The sequence below is a fragment of the Podospora pseudopauciseta genome, assembly GCF_035222475.1.
Source record: "Podospora pseudopauciseta strain CBS 411.78 chromosome 7 map unlocalized CBS411.78m_7.2, whole genome shotgun sequence".
NCBI classification, from domain to species: Eukaryota; Fungi; Ascomycota; class Sordariomycetes; order Sordariales; family Podosporaceae; genus Podospora; species Podospora pseudopauciseta.
Window position 1 is genome coordinate 605487 of NW_026946668.1, and position 21280 is coordinate 626766.

The 21280-nt window shown below is 51.9% G+C and overlaps 9 protein-coding genes and 1 non-coding gene across 10 annotated transcripts; 4 read left to right on the plus strand and 6 right to left on the minus strand.

The window, feature by feature from the left end:
- Positions 1-593: 593 nt before the first annotated feature.
- Positions 594-2247, minus strand: QC763_703750 (uncharacterized protein). The gene is made up of 3 exons (XM_062915373.1): positions 1633-2247; positions 1352-1568; positions 594-1289 (listed from the first exon to the last, which is right to left on the minus strand). The coding sequence occupies exons 1-3, from the start codon at positions 1890-1892 to the stop codon at positions 726-728; spliced, it is 1041 nt and encodes a 346-aa protein (XP_062761242.1). The 5' UTR covers positions 1893-2247; the 3' UTR covers positions 594-725.
- A 3898-nt stretch (positions 2248-6145) lies between these two features.
- QC763_703740 (uncharacterized protein) lies at positions 6146-6754 on the minus strand (the record flags this gene model as incomplete). Its single annotated transcript, XM_062915372.1, has 1 exon — positions 6146-6754. One exon carries the CDS (start codon positions 6752-6754, stop codon positions 6146-6148), a length of 609 nt encoding a protein of 202 aa, XP_062761243.1.
- A 910-nt stretch (positions 6755-7664) lies between these two features.
- Positions 7665-9593, minus strand: QC763_703730 (uncharacterized protein; the record flags this gene model as incomplete). Its single annotated transcript, XM_062915371.1, has 1 exon — positions 7665-9593. One exon carries the CDS (start codon positions 9591-9593, stop codon positions 7665-7667), a length of 1929 nt encoding a protein of 642 aa, XP_062761244.1.
- Positions 9594-9859: 266 nt separating this feature from the next.
- On the plus strand, positions 9860-9941 carry QC763_0114890. The gene has a single exon. It is a non-coding gene; the product is annotated as a tRNA-Ser (tRNA).
- Positions 9921-12463, plus strand: QC763_703720 (uncharacterized protein). The gene is made up of 3 exons (XM_062915370.1): positions 9921-10282; positions 10338-10989; positions 11048-12463. Exons 1-3 carry the CDS (start codon positions 10173-10175, stop codon positions 12047-12049), a joined length of 1764 nt encoding a protein of 587 aa, XP_062761245.1. The 5' UTR covers positions 9921-10172; the 3' UTR covers positions 12050-12463.
- Positions 12464-14254: 1791 nt separating this feature from the next.
- Positions 14255-14899, minus strand: QC763_703710 (uncharacterized protein; the record flags this gene model as incomplete). Its single annotated transcript, XM_062915369.1, has 1 exon — positions 14255-14899. The coding sequence occupies one exon, from the start codon at positions 14897-14899 to the stop codon at positions 14255-14257; it is 645 nt and encodes a 214-aa protein (XP_062761246.1).
- A 421-nt stretch (positions 14900-15320) lies between these two features.
- gms1_2 (UDP-galactose transporter Gms1) lies at positions 15321-17879 on the minus strand. Its single transcript, XM_062915368.1, has 3 exons — positions 16690-17879; positions 15689-16624; positions 15321-15629 (listed from the first exon to the last, which is right to left on the minus strand). The coding sequence occupies exons 1-3, from the start codon at positions 16825-16827 to the stop codon at positions 15468-15470; spliced, it is 1236 nt and encodes a 411-aa protein (XP_062761247.1). The 5' UTR covers positions 16828-17879; the 3' UTR covers positions 15321-15467.
- Positions 16971-18441, plus strand: QC763_703690 (uncharacterized protein; the record flags this gene model as incomplete). The annotated part of the gene is made up of 5 exons (XM_062915367.1): positions 16971-17027; positions 17079-17570; positions 17649-17839; positions 17919-17986; positions 18078-18441. The coding sequence occupies exons 2-5, from the start codon at positions 17273-17275 to the stop codon at positions 18439-18441; spliced, it is 921 nt and encodes a 306-aa protein (XP_062761248.1). The 5' UTR covers positions 16971-17027; positions 17079-17272.
- Positions 18442-19122: 681 nt separating this feature from the next.
- QC763_703680 (uncharacterized protein) lies at positions 19123-20527 on the plus strand (the record flags this gene model as incomplete). Its single annotated transcript, XM_062915366.1, has 2 exons — positions 19123-19714; positions 19777-20527. The coding sequence occupies 2 exons, from the start codon at positions 19123-19125 to the stop codon at positions 20298-20300; spliced, it is 1116 nt and encodes a 371-aa protein (XP_062761249.1). The 3' UTR covers positions 20301-20527.
- A 216-nt stretch (positions 20528-20743) lies between these two features.
- QC763_0114950 (uncharacterized protein) lies at positions 20744-21067 on the minus strand (the record flags this gene model as incomplete). Its single annotated transcript, XM_062906526.1, has 1 exon — positions 20744-21067. The coding sequence occupies one exon, from the start codon at positions 21065-21067 to the stop codon at positions 20744-20746; it is 324 nt and encodes a 107-aa protein (XP_062761250.1).
- Positions 21068-21280: the final 213 nt, after the last annotated feature.

A 21280-nucleotide genomic window follows, 5' to 3' on the forward strand; every position in this document is an offset into this window, starting at 1 on the left:
CTCATGCAGTAATTTGCCTGCGGGATACAGGTGCCTAAACAAGGATAGATACATGTATTGAGCAATACCTCCCAAGCCCACCATAGCACTGATTACATTACCGAGCCTTGATAGCATCCAGACCGAGCTTTTATGACATTAGGTTCTATCCCAGACCACCTTATTTGAGCTTCTAGAAGAACCAGTCCAAGCTTTTGAATAGCTTATCCCAGCTCTTATCATTCTTGTTGTGAGGCGAGGCTCCTTGGCATACCAACACATTGGAAAGAGGTCTGAGAACGTGGATATTGTATCTATGCATCTGGGCATTGAGAATCTGTCACTCGTGATAGTTCGTTTTTGGCGGAAGTATAGTTGTTTGTGGCGAGGTTAGGTACTGTATTGCGAATCCCACTTTGGCAAGACCTAGACACCGGTTCCATGCTCTCTGGCTGGTTTTTCTAGGGCTTTGTTGATATGAATTCCAGGTTTCCTACGAGTTTCATCCATTTTCGTGGTTTGTGAGAATTCGTCATGTATTTCATGATCTTCTGGTTCATATCGTCAGATATACATTTATATATTCCAACATGTCCAGATCATGAGGCATGACGCCCAGTGGAAGAAGTAGATGTATTACGTATATAGTATTAACAGACGATATATACTAGATCCCACTGTCCATGCCCCGGACGGTAACATCCAACAGCTGTCGCGCCCCACCCATCCTTGATGCGTTGCCCAGTCTACACAGCAATGGCCTTGAAGTCATCGGCGTAGAAATAGAGATACGGCGTGGCGCCGGAATTGCGGAAGCGCACCTCGACCTCACCCTGACCCGTGGCATCGGTGGTGAATGTGATGCCGGTGGGACGGTAAAAGGCAGCGCTGTTGTAACACTGGTTGACGCTACCGATGACACTGCCCTTGTACAGGATGTCAATGCTGGTGCCGGCGTCATAGTTGAGGCAGCGATACAAGAAAGAGAACGCATAAGTGGTTGACGGGCGCCCGACGAAGGTCTCGCGTATGGCGATGTATTTGGAACCGGTGGTAGGCGGGTAGGGGCGGACGACAACTCGGCCGCCTGCACAGTAAGAGCCACCTGTCATGCAGGGGTTCACGCCGTTCACGACATCAAACCTTCCGCCGGTAGAATCCTTTGTATCAGTCCATGGGAGAATGTTGCCGGTATCCAAGTAGTCCTCGAACCCACCGTTGACGATGATGTTGGCGGGGATCGTGACGGCTGGGGCGGCGACGGAGACGGTAGCCACCACATTGTCCGTGACAGTCTCAACAACGGTGCTCTGTGTTACCATGTAAGTCAACAGACGTCCAGAGAGAACAACGGGGCGGAAACACGACGAACCTCGGCCTCAACAACGGCAGTAGTAACAGCGGTCTCCAACACGGTCACGGTAGACGCGGTAGCGGTTGACAGAATGCAGCTGCAGGCCTTGCTGATGCGATCCTCGTTGGACGAACACTGGGAGGCAATGACATCTGTCGGGTCGGGCAAGGCTGGATCAGCTTCGGTGATGGTGGGAGCTCGCTTCTGGTAGATGGTCGAACGTTCGCTGCCAGTCCTGCATGGGGATGTGTGTGAGCAAAAGATAAGTATTCATGTAATGGAGGAAGCAGACCACGTACACTGTAAATGTTGCCGTGGTGACAGTGAGTGTCGTTAAGGCCGTCTCGACATTGAGCAGAGTCGATGTGACCGTCTCGACCTCGGTGACGGTGGTGGTAGCGGGTTCCAAGGCCAACCAAGAAGAGCAGAACGACTCTCCGAACGCAGGGTCGGCAGCAATAGCACCCAAGCACTTGTTGGAGCCGCACTTGTTGGTACAAGCCGCGTTGGACACGCCGGCCAGGACGCCGGCGCTGATGCAGAGCAACCAAGACCTCATATCGTCTGTCCAACTACCCGAGGTAGTTAAGTTGATGTTGTTGTTTGAAAACGAATGTAATTGTTCAAGAAGAACTACGAAACAGAGGGCCAAAAATGAGTGACGCGGAGAGGAACTCTGGAGGAGAAAGGACAAGAAAACAAAAACATGATGGACTTTTTGCCACTTTTTAATCAAGCATCAATGCCTGCTCTCTTTCATGCAGTTTCAAATGCACTATTGGGGGGCTTAAAATTTGATGGATCTATTTGAGCCGCACTATTGACGTCCTGGCTGTAAACAGTCATGCTCTGACAGCCGCTCAGCACGTGCCACCCCGGGATCAAGCTGAAAACCCCTGGGATTTTGATCGGTCTGGATCGTGACAGGGATCCGAACATGGAGTGTCCCATCATCCGGCCAGTCGGAACCGAGACCCACCCACTCCACCGGGCCAGCCAGCCACCGCATCGACATTGGACCTTTTTTGTGCATCACAAACATGGCATTTGCGCTCTGCCAATTCAACCAGCAGTCTTGGCTGAGATTTCTGTGTTGTTGGAATCTCGGGCCTCTTTTATCCTCCCCTGGCCGTGCACCACATCCCCTCACATCCGCAAAAGCAGGCGCGTCATGTCAAAGTTGGGCCCACAAAATCTTGAAGGAAGCTCCGGAGGACAAGCTCCCACTGTGGCGGCGATGTTTATCCGGGTTTCTGTCTCGGCTTGGACGTAACAGGGTGGGGGGTGGGCGGGAGGTCACCGAGCTCAGATTGCTGAAGAATTTGCATGTATCTCTCCGCCAATAGGCCGTGGAGACGGACTTACCAGCGATACATTTTTAGGGGACTCCGGGATGGGTGTCTGGGAGCCTGAGAAGCATGTTTCCCGACACTTTCTTTGCCAAGGTTGGCGAGAGGATTGTAGTCAAACTCCAAGATGGAAGGTTCAAAAGCAGATACACCGTGAACGTTGCTTGCCGGGGATTGCAAGACGCGGGCGGTACCTTGCGTAATTCGGACCAAAGAGAAATATACCAGGCAGGTAAACTTGGGGAATGACAAAGATAAACAATGGCGGCCATACCTCTGAAATCCGGTTCTGATGGCTTCGCGGATGGTAGTTAAGGTACCTCCATTTACTTTTCAAGCATACCGTCGTTGTTTTTGGGTCCGATGTTGAGGCTGAGTTGAACAGGAAGAATGGTTACAGGGAGTTCTCCCGCGAAGTGAAGGAAAAGCTGGTACGGATAGGTAGGTAGGTAGCTATATCCTAGTTTAGCTCCGGGTCACAGGTTGAGTCATCTGATCTTCTGGCATGTATACACTCTTGTTGTGCAGCTACCCACCCTGCTCTTTTGCTGTCTTGGCCCAGCCTCAAAGCAGAGAGCGGCATTTCTTTACTCTGGTCTTGGATGAGACTACAAAGGGCATTACAGCCGCTTGCTGTTGTGGCTATTGTCCATCTCATGTTCGTGAACATTTGTTTGCTTTTTATACAGCCTTCTCTTTGTCGAACGTAGGGGGGATATACCCCTGGTGGTTGCTGGGCCAACGCTCCACGAGCAACATCGCGCCAAGCCGCCACCTCTTGTCCAAACTCAGATTAAGATACGAGGAAAAGAATAAATAATAGGGTTGAAGTAAAAAATGTATTCTTATCGATTATCTGTTACAACTTCCCCGCCCATATACTAGTCGTCCACATTTAACCCCTGTTTCCTGGACTGGGAACGTGGAGCTTCAGAACCAGAGGGCTATTGGGTGGCACTGTAACTATGGTGGGTGGTGATGAAACAGGAAACTTCGAACTGTTGGCTTTTATCCCATCCGCAAACATCTCATTATGGGAACAAAAAGATAAGGTTGGTACGTACCGGCTTTTCGTCTCACGACTATCACTGATGGTGAGGAATGTCCCCAGCGACAACACCCTTGAAGACTATAACTGATTCAATGCGAACCGTCCCAGGGGCGAAACCACAAGACAGGCATCTTTGAGAGGGCCTCCCTCAAAGATAATAAAGACGGGGTGCGACTTCCCGACTTCCCGGGCCAGATTCCGTCAATTGAATACAGGTAATCCAATCCGGGTCATCACTTGTGAGACCGTGCATGGCGGTTTTGTTGTACATAGCTGTTAGCTTGCCATGCAGGACCCGCGAGCCGGTGATTCTCGTGGATCTGCTGTATGTGGTGATGGGATGAACTGCAATAGTGGCTGGCCTCCCGTTCCGAGCGCGGCTTAGTCGCTCATCTATCTGATATGCCGGTCCACGCTCCTCGCCGAAGTAGGAATTGGGGGCCAGTTCGGTATCGTTCTCGTATTGTGCTATGTCACGCACAAACTGCAGAGCCATGACAGAAAGAGCGCAACAGGCTGATGGTACGTTGCCATCGTTTTTACGACGATGCTGAAACCCGCACCAGGATGCTTGGGCAATTTTGCAACGCTAGGCTGCGGACAATAGCGACATCCAGTCCTTGTGCCCATGAGGTGCCGTCTCTGACAGCCTTCCAAAGGTCCGGCGACATTCTTCTCAGTCCCCCAGCCATAAGATCGCGGTGGTAATGGCAGGCTGCGAGAAGCTCCCAGACACAATTGTGGAAAGTGTGATAGAAGATTCTTCTGGCAATGAGCTGAGAGCGGTAAGTCCCATTGGACATCTTGTTCATAATGCTTGGATCTTCATGACATGGAAGAGTCAATCGTCGGTCGGGTTCGAACAGAAGTCCGGGCAACTTGGCTGCCAACTCGCTGAGAAGTGTCTCGGACGGGGCGGACATGGTGCTGACGAGCAAGTCAAGAGTTAACTCAGATCGGTTCGAGGGTAAAGATGGAAGGTTGTACTTACGAGATGCATAACCTGGAAGTGGTGGAAAGTTGAGGTAGCCTTCCCTAATCGAAGATGGGTGCCGACGCCGATTTCCAGTCTCGTGGTTGTCGCAGAGGTAGGTGTTGGGGGGGAGTTAGAAAAAGTGCCAGACTGTATCGACTGCGAGCTCCCACTGGCAGATTGTTCAGCAGCACTGACCGCACTAGGGCACTGTCCTTAATTTTGAAGCCCATGAAATTTGAAATCTGAAAAGGCCTGCGTTGGGATGGAAGTCATTGTGCATTTTAACAAGTCGCAGTCAGGTAAGTCGTGTTGGCAGGAGCGTGGTTGGGCCAAACACCACCACCAAAACAAATGTTTCAGCTGATTAGAACCCTTTGCAGGTGGTTGGTTTACTTTAACTTAGTAATGGTACCTCTTGGGCATGCATTCAACTGTGACCTCGGTGGAAAGGCTGGCGAATTGGCACTGCCAGGGCAACTGGGAGCAGGACCATAAACCTTGATAGCTGGAAAGCCCGCTGCAACATCCAACAAATTGGAGAGCCCTTCTCATGGTACAGTGGTAAGTGGGAGCACATGCAGTTGCCCGCGCTAGTGCTTTCTTGTTCGTTTGAGAGTTGAAAACATGGAGTCTGCGCTGCTTTTACGATTCCGTATTGGTGGAAGCCGGCCTCAGGGAGTTGCCCCCCTGGCTTCCCACTTACCTCGAATATTCCAGGTTCAAATCCTGGGGTGAAACATCAAGTCCTTGTTCTCCTTCATTTTATGTCTTTGTTTTTGTTTCCTTTTGTGTCACTCCTAGTTAAGGTACACAGGAAATTATCATTAAAATAGTTTCAAGATGATACCAAAATAATTTCATGGTGTGGCAGAGGTATACTCTACCCTGGTGTTTTTGTGTCAACTATCTCCTTCATCTCTATATTACAAGCTTATTTATCTGCTTTACTTGATAATACCTAGGGTATGTATTTTATTTATGTATTAATAGATAATTCTTCCTTATAGTAAAACTCTTGTGACTACGTGCATATACACACATTCGAGAGCATCTTGCAAAGGACACTCAATTCTCAAACTTAGCTGATTGGATACTTCACAGTTCTTGTCGACATTGGTACCATTCAAAGGCGCGTTAAGATTACAAAAAATATCCTAGTAAAACATTTTGCCAGCCTCTGCTTATTCCAGACCCTACGGAGCACGAGGACCGGCTAGAACATCGATAGCCTGAAACGACCTCTCTCCTTCATCGCTTGCCCTCACCGACTACCTACTCCACACACGACTCGGGTATCATCAACACCAAAAGCCAAATAACAAAGAAAGCACCTATGCCCCAAGCCAAGTCAGCGGGAGCTCGATCAGAATCGAGACCAAGACAACCCACCCACCAGTTTCGATTACCGCCCCTCTCCTCTACTCCCCATTCGGCACCTAAGCCTGGGCCGTGATGACAGTAGTCGTCGCCCCCTTCACCACTTCCGCATCCTCCTTCTTCACGCCGTCCTTCTCCTCGTCATCCTTCTTGGTCGCCGTCTCCTCCCCCTCCGGCACAGCCTCCAGCTTGGTCTTCTTCGCCTTCTTCTTCTTGTCCTTCTTGTCGGCCGCGCCCTCCTCACCCTCAACGTCGCTTCCCTCGGCGTCGGCCTTCTTATCGGCCCTCTTGACACTGCTGAGGCACCCAAACAGGGACTTGAAGATGGCAGCGACCTTCTTGAGGGGGTTCTTCTTCTTATCTTTGGTGGACGAAGCAGAGGATGAGGAAGAGGATGACGAGCTGGAGTTTTCCTCGTCGTTGTCAGATTTCTTGGCCTTCTTCTCCTTCTTGGCCTTCTTCTTGTCATCGGCCTTGGTCTCCTCGGCGGCGGCGGCCTCCTCGGGTGTGTTGGCGGCGACGGCAGCATCAGCAGTGGGGGCGGCGGTGGTCTCCTCCGTGGCAGCAGCAGCGGGCTTGGGCTCCTCAATGGGGGGAGCGGCGGTGGCAGCAGGAGGGACAGCGACACCGTCGAGCTTGAGCTCGAGCTTCTGTTGTTCTTCGGCCATTTTTGGTGGTGATGTGGGGAGGTAAAGACTGTGAGGGAGGAAAGTTCAACTCGAAAGCGAGTGTGAGAGCGGTGGAAAAAGGGAAAAGGAAAAGAAGGGAATGAAGGAATGAAGAAGATGGAGGAGAGAGCGAGTGAGAATGGAGGAATGAAGGAGAAGATGAAGAGTTTCTTTCTGCTAAAAAGGGAAAAAAGGGGGGGCTTTGCGTGGAGCCTCAATCTAACATCACCTTTTCAGTTTGTCATTGCTGCTGGGGCCCGCTCTCAGGCCTTCCCTTCTTTTGACCCCAACACTTTCATCAAGCACTTTCTTCACCACCGGCCGGCTGTCAAAATTACCATATCACGTATCGGCCAAATGGCTAATCTCGGTCGGGAGGTTACGAAGTAGAGACTCTGTACCTAGCGTTCGTCGCGCGAAACCCAAGCGGCGGCAACCCTGGAAATTGGATTTCGGGATGATACCGACACGCCGCTGCCATCTCGGCAAACAAAATGTTATCAGCTCTCGCAATCTCACACAGGTCGACACCACCGTCTCACCGATACCAGCCCAGCAGAACGCAATCTGGCACGGACAGGCAGTGCGCGCCCAACGACAGCTCCCACGTTGCGGTTGACACCTGCGCCAAGCCCGACATTGCGGGCGCTATCGCCATGTCAATATTTGCCAAGAAAATGGTTCCAGAACGCCGCCCGAGCCCCTGGACCCACCTCTCACGGGGGGTAAAACCCCGGGTCGGGACCCCCGATCGCGTTAGTCAGGGGCATTGGCCTCGTCCGTCCGATTGCGATCGTGGCAGACCCAAGATCGCGGATTAACAAACATGATCGTCGCGGGAAAAAAATGTTGAACGGCGTGGATGGTGATCATTTATTTGCGTGTGGTCGATCCAAGTTATATGCTGTCATCACGACTGTTCCTCTTCCCTCTCTTCACCCTCCTCCACCTCTCCTTCAGGCACCTTCAGCTTCCCATTCCCATTCCTCTCCCTCGTCCCATCTCGCCCCGTCATCTTCCTCCCAAACGACTTCTTGTCCTCATGACCAACCCCCTCCCAAGTCTTTGTATCCGGCAGCCCGTACGTACTGATCCCTCTCCCCCATGTGGTCCAAGGAAACGTCCATCTCACCACCTCTTCCGGCACATCCCCACCATCCGGCAGCATGTCCCTCCAATCTTTTGGCTTGTCTCGGTGGATGAGGTACCCGCCTAGATGCCGATGCCAGATGTCTGGCGGTCTTTGGTCCGGATACTTTCCTTTGCGTGACGCGTCTGGGTCACGAGTCCAATGGGACGCGATCGAGAGCTGGACTTGACGCTCGATGCCGCGGTGGCCGGTGACAGTGGTGACATCGTTGGCCCAGCCGTATAGGTAAACAGAGCGGTTCAGCAAGGAAAGGTCGCTGGATACGCCGAGAGCCATGGGAGGGAGGCGGCCGGAAGAGATAAGAGAAGGGACCTCGTCATGGGTGATGTCTGGGACGACTTGAACCGGGAGTTGGAGGTCACCGGGAACTGGGACGGTGGACCATTTCTGGAGGGATTGGCGCAGTTCGTCTGCGGAAAGTGATGGACTGGTAGGGTCGGCCGAAGGCGGGATGATGAAGGATGCGCGGGTCTCTTCCGAGCGGGTTGAGATGGCACTGATGAGCTTGCGAAAGTATTTTGCGGCGAACTCGGTGCACACCAATTTCTTGCCCCGCAAGGCAGGATGCAGCACTGTGGCTAGGATGTCTTGACGAGACACCAGCTCATTATTATCGGTTTCGTGGTCGGCAACAGAGCGAGTGATGATTTCTTGCTGCACAAGAGGCTGGAGCGGGATGGGGCCATGATGAAGATCTGTGACGAGAGCCACGAGTGCGCTAGGGTCCAGGTTGACGGTCTCGGTGATTGTATTGCAGTCGTCTGGAGAGACGACCAGGTCACGCTCATGAATCAGAGTCTGGATGGCCGTTTCAAGAGGAGGAGGGTCGTTGACAAGGAACGGACTTCCTGCGCAGCTCAGCTCGACCTTGACATCGGTTCCGCCAACCTTGTTTTTAATGTGATCCAGCACCCTGTCGACAACAGCTGATTGTCCTTCCTGGAGGCCAGGCAAAATCAGATGAAGGTGACGGCAGTGATTCCACCTCGCAGCCAAGATGACCTTGGAGACTGCATCAACGAATTCGGTATGGCCGAACCCGTTTCCTTCGTCGTCACCAGCCTCATCCCTTTCGTCCTCAGAATCAGCATCGCTTTCCCAACCTTCTGCCATGACTTGATACTCCAGTGTCCTAGCGGAAATGGACAGAAACTTTATCCATGTCTTTCCATTATCCACGACAGCATCAACAGTGACAACCTTTTCTTGAAAGGGCTGGTCCTTGTAAGCCAACCACCCGCTACCAGTCGGCACCGCGACGCGAGGACTCCTCGGGAAGTCTTTGTTGATGGCTACCAGCCCATGACACTTTTTGACCAGAGACCACCGGTCATCCCAGCAGCAAGACCTTATACCCATGTACTGAGCGGCGGAAATGTTGTTGCCATTGTCAGATTTTGTGTTTCGCTTTTGAACCACCTTATACAATGCGCGCTGCTGGACTTTGAGGAGAGGATAGAGTCCGTAGATGGGCCGAGATGCGTCTTTGGAAGCATTTGCGAGGGTGCTAAGCTCGTCTATGCAGGTTCTCCATTGTGCCAGGAGGGACTCGATGTAGCTGTCTAGCTCTGGACCTGGTTCCATTTCTGCTATTTTGGCGTTTGGTTTGGTCCGAATCGGGAGACTTGTCGATGAGTCATTGGGCTCTGATGGCGACAATTGTTCTGTTGTCGTTTCACCTGTAGCCATTTCACAGGTATTTCCGATTCCTGTCAGTCGAATTTGTAGTGAGATGCTGATATGCCTTGGCGATGCTGCTTTGGTTATTATTTTGAGCTCGTGCTGGATGGATGGACGTCGGATTGATGAGGGTGAATGGAGGGGCAGCAAACAGCACAAAAATAGAGGGGCAACTCTTGGCGCATCCAGGGTAGCTTCACAACATGGAGAACAACAGAACCAGTGACTGCTAGCCACATAACACCACAACTTTCCACAATCTCCATAACAAAGAAGGCGCGATGGCAGAGTGGTCTAATGCGTGAGACTTGAAATCTCATTTCTTCGGAAGCGCCGGTTCAAATCCGGCTCGCGTCGTTTTTTTGGTGATTCTGGGAATTGACAACTCCAATCAGCTGATTTCAGCTCCAGCTTGCATCTCTGTGCATTATCTGGGTCCAGAGCGGGCGGTCATCGTGGATAACTTGTGTCCGGGTGCTTGTGTGCTGTGTGCCTACCAGCCTACAGGGGCTGCCAGGCAACAACGCCTTGGCGCCAGAATCTTAGGCAACAACGCCCCCAAAACGCTCTCGCTACATCCACACGCGGATGGCATCACGTTGTATCATTTCACAAATATATTTTATAGAAACGAGCCCTTGGAACCTCCTGCATGATGGGATCCTGTGCATTCTTCATACTCGACATTTTGCCGCCATGTTTGTCACCCCCTATGGCCCCTTGTCCCACAACTGCTTGCTGACACTCCCGCAGGAAGACCCAACGCGATGAGACGACTGTTGATCTTGCTCAACTCTTGCTTGACTTGGAATTAGGAGCTCCGGTCAACGTTAAGGGCATCGATAGTGACTTCCACGTCAGTGTCTTTATCGAGGTTGATGAAAATGGCATTCGTGTCCGCATGATTGACAACCAGGGGAACGTTAGGGTGCCGCAATGCAAAACTACATACCCATTCTCAAAGAGACTACGATGGACTCGCAAGCGTCAAAATGATGACATCCAGCGGCAAATGCAGTCTCTGGACCCTCGATGCTTGCTGTTTTTCTATTTTATTCGATCTCTCACGCTGCAAAACGACGCCTTTACTGGCGAACGAGGGGAGACAAAGCAGTGGTCGAGAAGGGCTAGTTGGCGCCCTGTAGAAGATGAGAGTCATTGTGTCGAGCTACGCAGTTGCACTCAGGTCGTCCGTCATGCTCGCAAGGGCAAAGGGGGCCACGCCGAAAGCCCACAAACTTCCGAAAACACAACCCGGTTTCATGTGATAAAAAAATCTACCTTGGATAGCGGCACCCGTAATTGTCTTGCTATGGCCTTTCCAGTTAGTCAGCATGGGGTTGGTCCGTGGACAAAGGATGAATACAGCTTCTCCTATGCTTACAGGAAACCCAGTCCGTTCAAGGTGAGTCCGGCGGTTTCACTCGACTGTGGGGTGCAAGGCTGACATTTGGATGCTGTAGTTTCTCATACATGCAGACAGATGGGGTGTACATGACCACACAAAACCCTACCGACGAATACACCAAGACCATAAGATGACCGAATTCCACGCCCGGGCCATGGCCAAATGTTTCAAGGACTTGTCCGAGATTCCTTCGCTTCGATATACCTGGATCCAGTTCCTCCCGTCCATGGATCTCCTCAAAAGTTATGATGCACGGCAGGGGAATGGGATCTGCAGAGACGGTGGAGTCTGCGCGACACTGCCTCGTTGGCTTTCCGTCCTCCCTGTCCTCGAAACCGAAGATGACCCTGACCGACAGGAGCTCCACGCCATGAGCGACCTTCGCCTTGCTCTCGCTGAGGGTCCCGATCCCGAGAACGAAACCTCGGTCCCGGATGTCTTGAACGGACCCCTCACATTCCCCGAGCCTTCTGCTCGGCTTCCAAGCTCTCGCATAACAAGGCGTCAGAGCGGCAATCTCGCCGCCAGTCCCAACACCACACCGACACTCGCGTCTCTGTCCTTATCCTCAAAATACCACCGAAGTGACCTAGAAGTCGTGCTAAGAGACTACGCCCTCAACCTCTTCCCAATAGAAGCAGCCATCACCAACATCCTTGAGTCTCTTGTCAAAGAAAGCAAAACCGCAGCCTGGTACTCGAGATTCTTTTTCCTCCGCTCCCAAAACGAAGCCTGGCACTCTCGAACCTCTCGGTTTCTGTTGTTAGCATACACAAAAACGCTTGGGCGTTCTCGCTTTGAAGCCGGACATCACGATGAGTGGAGGAGGCTTGTCAAGTCTATACACTTTATCCCGCTTAACTCGGGAAAGCTGCAGTCAGTAGAGGAGAACATGCGTGTTGGGTTGTATGCACCTGAGGATAAAAAGGGGAGGCGGTTAGTGGAGTTTGGGGGTGATTGGACGAAGCTGGAGATCCCAGTGATAGCGCTTGGTGCGTGGAATAATCCAGAGTGTAGGAAGTTGATTGAGAATGTGAGGTATGTTGCTAGGAAATAGATGTGAGGAGAAGGTAGAGCAGTTGGTAGACGTGTATGTATAGGGAAGTGATCCTGTAAGGATTGCAGCCACGTACCTTGTGTCCAGGATGCCTGTTGACACTGAGGATTGGGGATGGACCCACTTTTCAGGGGGTTTGTTTACACTTGTATAAATCATCAATCATGACGCCAAGATGCGATTCAAGGGCGGTCTGGGGGTGTTTGATGGCCCTCTGAGATGATTGGATGCTTTTCTCTCTTCAGCGGAAAGGTAAACTGTCTTTGCTCTTTTACACTTCGTGAGATAAGGCGCATGGCACAATATATGTAGGTTAGCCATATTGATCACAAGTGAGGACGGAAGACAGAGAGATATGAACAAACATACCTACCCATGGTACAACTAAGGGGCTGAATAGCTCCCGAAGTGAAAGAGTCGAACTACCTTACATCATTGTATACCTAGGCTTGGGATTGTTAAGTTCAGCTCTCATTATCATGCACCCATGCCATCCTTCCAGGTTCATAAATGGGTTCCCTGTATCACATGAACGTCTGTCAAGTCATAATGTCATTGTGATGGAAGCTTCAAACCTCTGAATGTCTCAGCTGTATATCGTGTAAGGAAGCAGCCATGGAAGTGTGCGCTCTACATACTCGACTATCGACAATGAGCTATAGTCCTTCTGCCAGGACCCAAGAAAGAAGCATCAAAAGGGATTGTCAATCAGAGGAGACGAGGACAGCAGAGGAGCAACACGTCAAGTTCAAGATAAGATCCCCGTACACTATCCCCGTCTTTAACCCCATAAAAATCCCGTAACGGGCAAGAAGGAGCATCTGAAGGCTCCATGAAAAGTCAGCTTGCGGCCCACCATCTGATCTTTCACGTCCTTGATTCCAAAAATTCAACCTGCGACCTACCAAAGAACCCTCCCACGCGCGACTCACTTCAGATCTCATATCATCCTAATTTTCTGTGCTCTTTGATCGCAGGATCTCCCAATTTCTTGGAACCCCCTGCCGGCTCAATAGCCTCGCCCCCCGACAGAACCATCACCCAAGAAGCCAACCTCCTCCGACGAAAAGACTCATAGATATCGACAATATTGGTCGATATCCACCAGCAAGGATGCCCAAAGAAGACTGGAAGCAGGCCTGGATGGGCTCATATTGCATTGCGTGCAATCCCGACCCGAACGGGAGAACAACGACGGCACATCCAACGTGCCTGACGAGGGGGACTTGGGGTCTTGATGCCAATATCTTGATGGTAGGTATTGTCCAGTTGATTCCTGAGCGTCCAAAGGGGGTATTTTTGTAGGTAGTGTGGTGAGAAGGGGGCCACTATTCTACATATTTTACCTTGTGGTAGTCTGGCTTTTTGTTTTCAAATGTTGAACATCTACAAGTTGATTCAAAGTTTCATGACTAATATGAGCATTAGGACGTGGGACTGGAAGATTGGGTTCCGCGAGGAGACGAGGAGATCGAGGGCGCTCCGGCGCAAGAGCCTTTGGCTGCTCGCGATGAAGTTTTCGCGAGCGAACGACAAGACCGGCGCGCGGAGGCGGATGAGGTTGGGAAGAGCTCGGACGAAATGTCCGTTTGCTCGAGCCCATCCGAGCGCGAGGAGGAGGAGAATAGTCGTTCGGAAACGCCAGTTTTTGTAAGTTTTATGTTGAGATACTGCACAAGTCAAATGCAGAGCTAACATTGTCACAGGCAAATCAGGTTGAGCCTGGGTGTGAGATGGACGAAGACTCGGACGATGACAAGGAGAGTGAGTCTGGGGTGGACGAAGATTCAGATGATGGCGAGGAGAATGAGCCCGCTGAGGAGCTCAGAGAGTGCCGCCGGTGCAGCTCAACACACCCCATTTCGTCTTTCCAGAAAGGCGTCAACTCTTGCAACAACTGCAGGCAGAAAGAGAAGGACGCCCGGAGCAGGCTCAAGGACCAAGGACGTTGTACCAGATGCCGACAGCCACCTGAGTCTGATTTTGTGGGTGTGCGGTGCCTGCGGTGCCGAGGGCGACACAACACATGGGTCAAGTCCCATCCAAAAAACAGGACCAAGTAGGGGCCAGACTGGGAACGGAACAACCCCCGCTTGAACAATCACACTCCATCAGAGTCGACTGTCAGAACACCGCCAACAGCATACCACACACCACGCAAAGAAACACGCCGGCAACAACATACCATGCCCTTTGCCTACTTATTTACATCCGACAGACCCCCAAAATCCACTCCACCACCTCCCTATTCACCCCCTTATCCAGCGGCATCTGATGGCCCCCCTCAAACCTCCTCACTCGTCTCCCCGTCTCCCCAAAGAACCCAACCAACCGCTCGCTCTCCCCCCTCCAAGGATCCTCCCCCCCAATCAAATGAAAACTCTCCGTCTTCTCCGCCCTCCCCAATCCCAAACTCTCCTTCCAACCCCCCTCCCTCACCTCATCCCCCCCACCCTGAAAAGGGACAGTCCCACAAACCCCAACCCAAAACCTCATCTCCCTCCCCCGTCTCTCCAACTCCCTAACCAACTCCATCCCCGCCTTAGCCCCCTGGCTAAACCCCACCACCCCCAAAAACGGCCCTTTCTTCTCAACCTCGGCTACCAATCTATCTAGCTCTGCCCAGCAGACTTTTTCTTCTGAGGGGGAGGAATCATCGAGCCACTTGAGGTAGGGCTCTGCCCCCTCAAAGAAAGGCAAGACCCCCGGACCGGGAGCGCACTCGTGGAAGCCGGGGAGGAAGACGGGCTCGAAATGGGGAGATAATAGGGATAAAAGATTGCGGGATTGGATCCGGAAGATGAATGGGTTTGTGCCTGAGCCGTGGAGGAAGAGGATTTTGGGTTTCATGATTTTTTTTTTGCTTTGAGTGGTTTATTGTTTTTGTTCTTTCAGCCTGAGATGGAAACAAACAAACAAACCGGGCGATTTGACCAGAGAAGGGTTGTCAAGATGGAGGAGACATGCCCCCTGTTGTTGTTCGATTTAGAGTGGTTAACTTGGTTTATCCAGCAGGGGATGAAAGGGAAAAAAGATGAAAGATATTGTAGGACAACAGTGCGGCTGAGGAGATCAGAGTAGGGCGTTGAAAAGAAGGGTTACACTGCAGCTACAAGGCGAACCTGTGGTGGTGGTGCGGATCGCCAAGGGCAGGATTAGAGGGATGTGGCCGAAACAGGAAAGTCACCGAATGTACAAATGCACCGAAATACTCCGACCCAAGTGGACCGGAGTTAACATGTTGAGATAGATGATCAAAGTCTGCCAGATGGAGCATGTTTAGAGTACACCTGCTTCGTGGTGCGCGTTAGTTGATGCTTCATGGTTTTTGTTGTGTGCAACTGAATCACATCAAAAGGACACAATCCAATATTCATTATTCAATGCTCTATCCAAACCTATTCAATTCACTGCCGTCTTATCGTATCGTAGTTGGGGATAACAACGGCGATCTTGATGTCTTCTCACCTGCCACGATTTCCCTGCTACTAACAGGCAACAGTGTCCCCAGTTGTTGAGTTGACGGCCGACTTCTGTACAGCCATGTGGCAGCCACAACGACAGCTGCACCCATAGTGGCCTAGTCCATATGATCAGTATCAGCTCCATAGGTACATGATTCAAAAAAAGAAAACCCACATGAAGCGTCATCCTCTCCCCAAAAACCACCGCCGTCCCAGCATAACTAACCACAATACTCAAACTGGCGGCAAAATTCTTGACCACATTGTCCGCATATGCAATGCAAACAGCCACAATCAAACCCCCAAGCGCCTGCAGACAGACCGTTGCCCACACCACGGCATTGTACCCGGCAAAGAATCCACCATTTTGTGCAATATTGGCTCCGTCATACCATATCACCCCAATAAACAGTGCAGGAAAGATGCTAAAAAAGGATAGCTGTATGTTTCTGATCCATATGGAGCTGGTGTTCGAACCTAGGGAATCCTTGAGGATCTTTTCGAAGTAGACGCATGTGAGGCCTGAAATGAGGGACGCTCCCACAACCGCGACCAGGCCTTTCAGGGCATTGTGATGAACAGCAGGAGGTTGGGATGGGGAGGTGAATAAGGATGTGATCTTGTCTGCCCAGCTGGTGGCACTATTAACATCTGGTGTTGTTGGTGATAGTTGCACAAGGGCTACACCAAAGGTGAGGAGGAGAAGCCCCAGCCACTGACGCAGAGAAATGGTCCGGCCGAGAAGCAGGATACTGAAAAGGACCGTGGTGAGAATCTTGAGCTGGTATGTGACTTGGAAGGTGACGGCGTCGAGGTTGCTGATGGCTGTGTAGACAAGCGAGTTTTGAAGAGTGTAGAGGGCTGCGGGCACGATGAGCTTCCAACTATCTGGGGCAAAGATGGAGCGGTAGAGATGTTGAGTGATTGCTGCTGATGAAGATGAGGAATGAGAAGTAATAGTATCGTAGGTGGCGAGGAGTAATGAGGCTGATAGCTTGACAACTTCAACAACTAGAACGGCTGTTGATGTAAGATATCGGGGTCGTGATCCTGTTGGGCTGTTGCGGGAATGGTGCATGACCATGACCAGGGCCGAGTTCTGGAGGACCAGCTGTCGGTAATTAATCAGTCCCAGTGTCCAGTCGGAATGAAACTAATTGCACGAGACTTAGCTACCATCAACAGAGACAAACGTTGGACAGACGAAAGCCATTGACGCGAGTGTGAATGTGCTGTGGTGGTGGTACTGGACCCCCCCGCTACGGCCCGCGCCGAAGAATCGGTGCTGTGGTGGACTTTTGCATCGCCAAGCATGGCAAAAGATGGGACTGCTCCAGGGTCCAAAAAGTTTATCTCAACCTCGGTCGGTCGACTGAATCAACAAAACATCCAACTGGACTTCAACGGGACGACACAAACGAAGAAGAGATACGCGTTCTTTCTCGGGATGCCCAGCGGAGTGGCCAGCGGGGTGGCCCGCGTGACGCCTGCCGCAAACGTCTGTGGACAGCGAGGTGAGACAGAGCTCCAGCTGAAGGAGATACCGCTGACGGAACCCTTGCCAGCTGGTCGGGTACACAGTGTGCGACGACGATATCTCGCACGCCATCCTCCTTCCGTCCCGATGCTACCTTATCTTTCTTTACTTGTACATACAAGACACTCACTTGTTCACCGGAGTCTTCTTGTGCTGCCAGCTCGGATGAACTGATTCTGTATTTCTGTCTTGTTTTCCTTCCACGATTCCTCATCACCCCCAATGCAGAAGCTGGCCGGGAAGCCTGCGCAACTGCTCGGCATGATCCCTCGTCGGGCTTCGCGCTGGCTTGTTCGGCTTGCCGTGCTCGCAGTGATTGTGCCGCTAATTCTCCAGTGGCTGGTCGCCTATGTCGTCGGGAGCGATGCCCGAATTCTTCCACCCGAGCTTCTTCTCGCCAGAAACCTCCTGCTCGTGACAGCCCACCCCGACGACGAGTGCCTATTCTTCTCTCCTAGCATTCTCGGAGTTCTTGATCGGAACAAGCGGGTGACTGGTGGATTGCTGGTCATGTCCACAGGTGTGTGTCTGCAGAAAGTCTCCGAACCTAGCCATTGAGGGGCCCCGGTGCTGACATACTGAACCCCGATATTGATAGGCAACAACTACGGCAAAGGAGACACCAGGAAAACTGAGCTCGCCGGCTCGTGTGAAGCACTCGGCATCTCGGCGGATCGCTGCGTTGCCCTTGACCATCCTGACCTCCAAGATAACCCCAGAGAGTGGTGGAACACTGAGCTCATCGAAGGGTTTGTGCATGAGCACGTGAGGAAATGGGACATTGATGCTGTTGGTGCCCGTTCTAGGCCCTCTGGCCCCCAAAAAAGCCAATCTCCCTTCTGATAGGGCTGACAGTGCAACCCTGCAGATCATCACATTCGACGAAGGTGGAGTGAGCGGACACATAAACCACAGAGCGGTCAGCGCCGCCGTCAGGTTAGTTTATTTCTCCGTCACCCGAGCCTAACCCAATGGCCTTCGGACACATTCGCCCAGCGAGCTGTCAACTGACAAATGCGTCACAAAGTCACTACACTGCGACGAATCCCCAGTCGCCCATCGCGTACACGCTGACGACCACCTCTTTACTCCGAAAATACACCATCCTGGGCGACCTCCCCTACACAGTGCTGCCCTTTTTGTGGCGCATTATCGAGGCGCTATCCTACCCCGCCATCACAGCTGAAGTCCGTGAAGGCGGCACGGCCTTGGTTGCGAATACTTGGCACCGATATCTCTTGACCCGTCGTGCTTTTGCCCAGCACGACAGCCAGTACAGCTGGGATCGGCATTTGTACATGATTCTGAGCCGATATGTCTGGTTCAATGATCTGAAGAGGCTTCCCCACACGGCTGCTGACGAAGCATTCAGGACAGCCGTCAAGACCTAGAAACAAAGAAATTAGAAATACAACTGTGGCTTGGAAATGATTCGAATCGCGGGTGATGTGCCAAAACGAGTAAGACGCCCTGAGGATGCTAGAGCCATGCAAGGCAGCGGCATTAAGCTCTTAGCGCTGACTTGGCGTCCATCAGGCTGGAATCTGGCCATGCCAAACTGGTCGAGGGGCTCTCACCGATCCCTGCTTGGTATCAACCCAGCTTACACAGTATGAGCATCCTCCATTCGGTACATGCCAGGCCATCAGCCGCAAAGAAACGCTCCTTCCAATAATTTTGTGTTTTCTTTGTTGGGCTGGGGTCACACCACGAACAAAGAGGACCATTCGTGTGGCCCCCATGACATGGGATGGGATGGAATGGCGTCGACCGGGCCTTGAGCGGCGCCGAGAGTGACTCGAGTGGGCGGGGTGCCCAGCTCCTCGGCGCCGTTTTGCTTCCCAGCCCACCACGTCTTTTGATCTTTTCGGTTTGCGTCTTTCTGTTTGCCATCTCTTGCTCGCTATACGGTACCAGACCCATCGACGAGCCACAATCATTACTCGAGTCGCCCATCGCCGGTCTCAGAGCCTGACACGTCCAGCGCGGGCCCTCGGTCTCCCCCGTTCTTCGGTCGACCGTTACGACAATCCGTTGCGAATGACAACAATCGCACAACACAAACGAAAGAAATGGGCCTCCTTCCTCTCCACCACACCCGCCACCACTCCACCCCTACTTCCAAAGCTCCTCGGTCCTCCCGCACCTCCTCCCCTTCCACGCGGCGACGGTCGGGTATCATCCTCCAGAGGATAGCCTGCTTGCTTATCACTGTTGCGATAGTAGGGCTTTGGTGCGCAAGGGATCTGGTGTATGACTCGTACACGCTTGCTGCGCTGCCGCTGTTGAAATGGAGGCAGAGTGCCTCGAGTTTCTATCTTTCGGTGGAGAATGATGGGTTTGATGTAACGTTTGAGTCGTATGATGTTAATCAGACGTCGACCAGGGGAGAGGAAGGATATGAGGATAGGGTGCCGGGTATATTGCACCATATTGCCTTGGGGCCACAGGAGAATCAAAAGGAGGGGTGGCAGGAGGCGAGGGAGAGGTGTGTGGAGTTGCATCCTGGGTGGGAGGCCATGTTGTGGACGGATGAGAAGGCTGATGAGCTGGTGAGAGAGCACTACCCTGAGATGCTGGGGCTGTGGGAGGGGGAAGACGGGTACAGATATGGTATTCAGAGGGTGGATGCGCTGAGGTATATGGTTTTGTATCGATATGGGGGTAGGTTTTCTATCTTCTCCGAGTTTGGAAGGTGGCGGCAAAAACTGACTGGTGTTTCACAGGTGTCATCTTGGATATGGACCTCCAATGCAAGCGCGCCCTCGGCCCTCTCCGCCGCTTCGACTTTGTCGCTCCCGCCGCAAACCCAACTGGCTTCTCGATCGGTTTCATGATGGCTGAGAAGGGCAACGAGTTTGTCGGAGAGCTGGTTGCCAACCTGAAGAGGTACAACAGGCACTGGCTCGGACTTCCCTATCCAACAGTCATGTTCTCGACTGGGTGTCACTACGCCTCCACTATTCATGCCTTCTTCCGCGGTGATCGCAGTAAGTTGAAGATCTTGGGCGGTACCAAGGACAACAAAAAGCTGCATATGCTGAGCGGACCTGTCAACACGCCCCTATTCAAGCATCTTGGAAGCTCGAGCTGGCACTCATATGATGCCGCTATGATTGTGAATTTGGGAAAGTCGGTGGGTGGATCACGGTGGAGGCTGCCCATTATGTTTCTGCTTGCTTGTGGGCTGTTTTTCTTGGTTATTAGGAGAATCAGGAGGAGGAGGAGGGTCACGAGTCTGAAGGTGTAATGCAGAAGAGTGGAAAGGTGTATCATGACCTCTTTGGATATGGAATGTGAGGCTGGATAATGACTGGAGTTACGGAGTTGGATAAGCATGCGGTTGTCACCTTGTGAGTCGTTGGGGTCTTGGGCTAATGATACCCACGGTACTTTGTTGGATAGCAGATTAGCCATCGGCTGACATCTCTTTATTGTTGTTAATACTTAATAAACATACTCATCTCCTGAACATCATCACCTGCGCCGGTGACAATAATTCGGGGTAACAAAGAAAGTTATAATAACTGGTACGAATGAAATTAGATTGTTTCTTATCGATCCTGTCCCATGACTTTTGTCTATGGCTTTTTGCGATGTAGGGCTCGGCCGTTGAGCAAGGTGTGCCGGGCCTTCAGGAATATTTCCTGGTTGCTTTACATCTGCTGGCTAGGTATGCTGTCCACGCTCTCCTTACCTCTTTTTGGAAGGGGCGGACATGCTCTCCAACATGTTGCTCAGAGTACGGATGTTCTTCTGAGACTTTTGAAAGTCGTACTTGGGCTTACCGTTGGGGGTATAAACAGGAGGGAGGCTGGCAAGCATGTTGCCAAGCTTGCTGAGGTTTTGTCTGCCCTGCTGGACGTTGTACTTGGCAGGTTGGGGCCTGGGGCCATACGAAACCTGAGCGGGAGGCCCGGCCCAAGACTGACTCTGCTTCGTCGTGTTACTCCTTGAACACTTGGCTGAGTCCCGAGTTGGGTTGAGCAGGTTGCTGATGTTCATTCTGAAAGACATCTTTGGTTTTGGTGTCGGTAGGGACTGACTTGGTTGGGTATATATATATACATATATTCGTTGACAAATGGAATAGATGGTTGTGATTGATTGACTGAGGTGCGTTGGCCTGAAGAATTGAATTTGATGGTGAACTAGAGGGCTCTATATATCTACTTCGAGTCACAAAGAAACATGTCCCGTGGCGGTAGAGGATCGCTTGAACATAAGGAG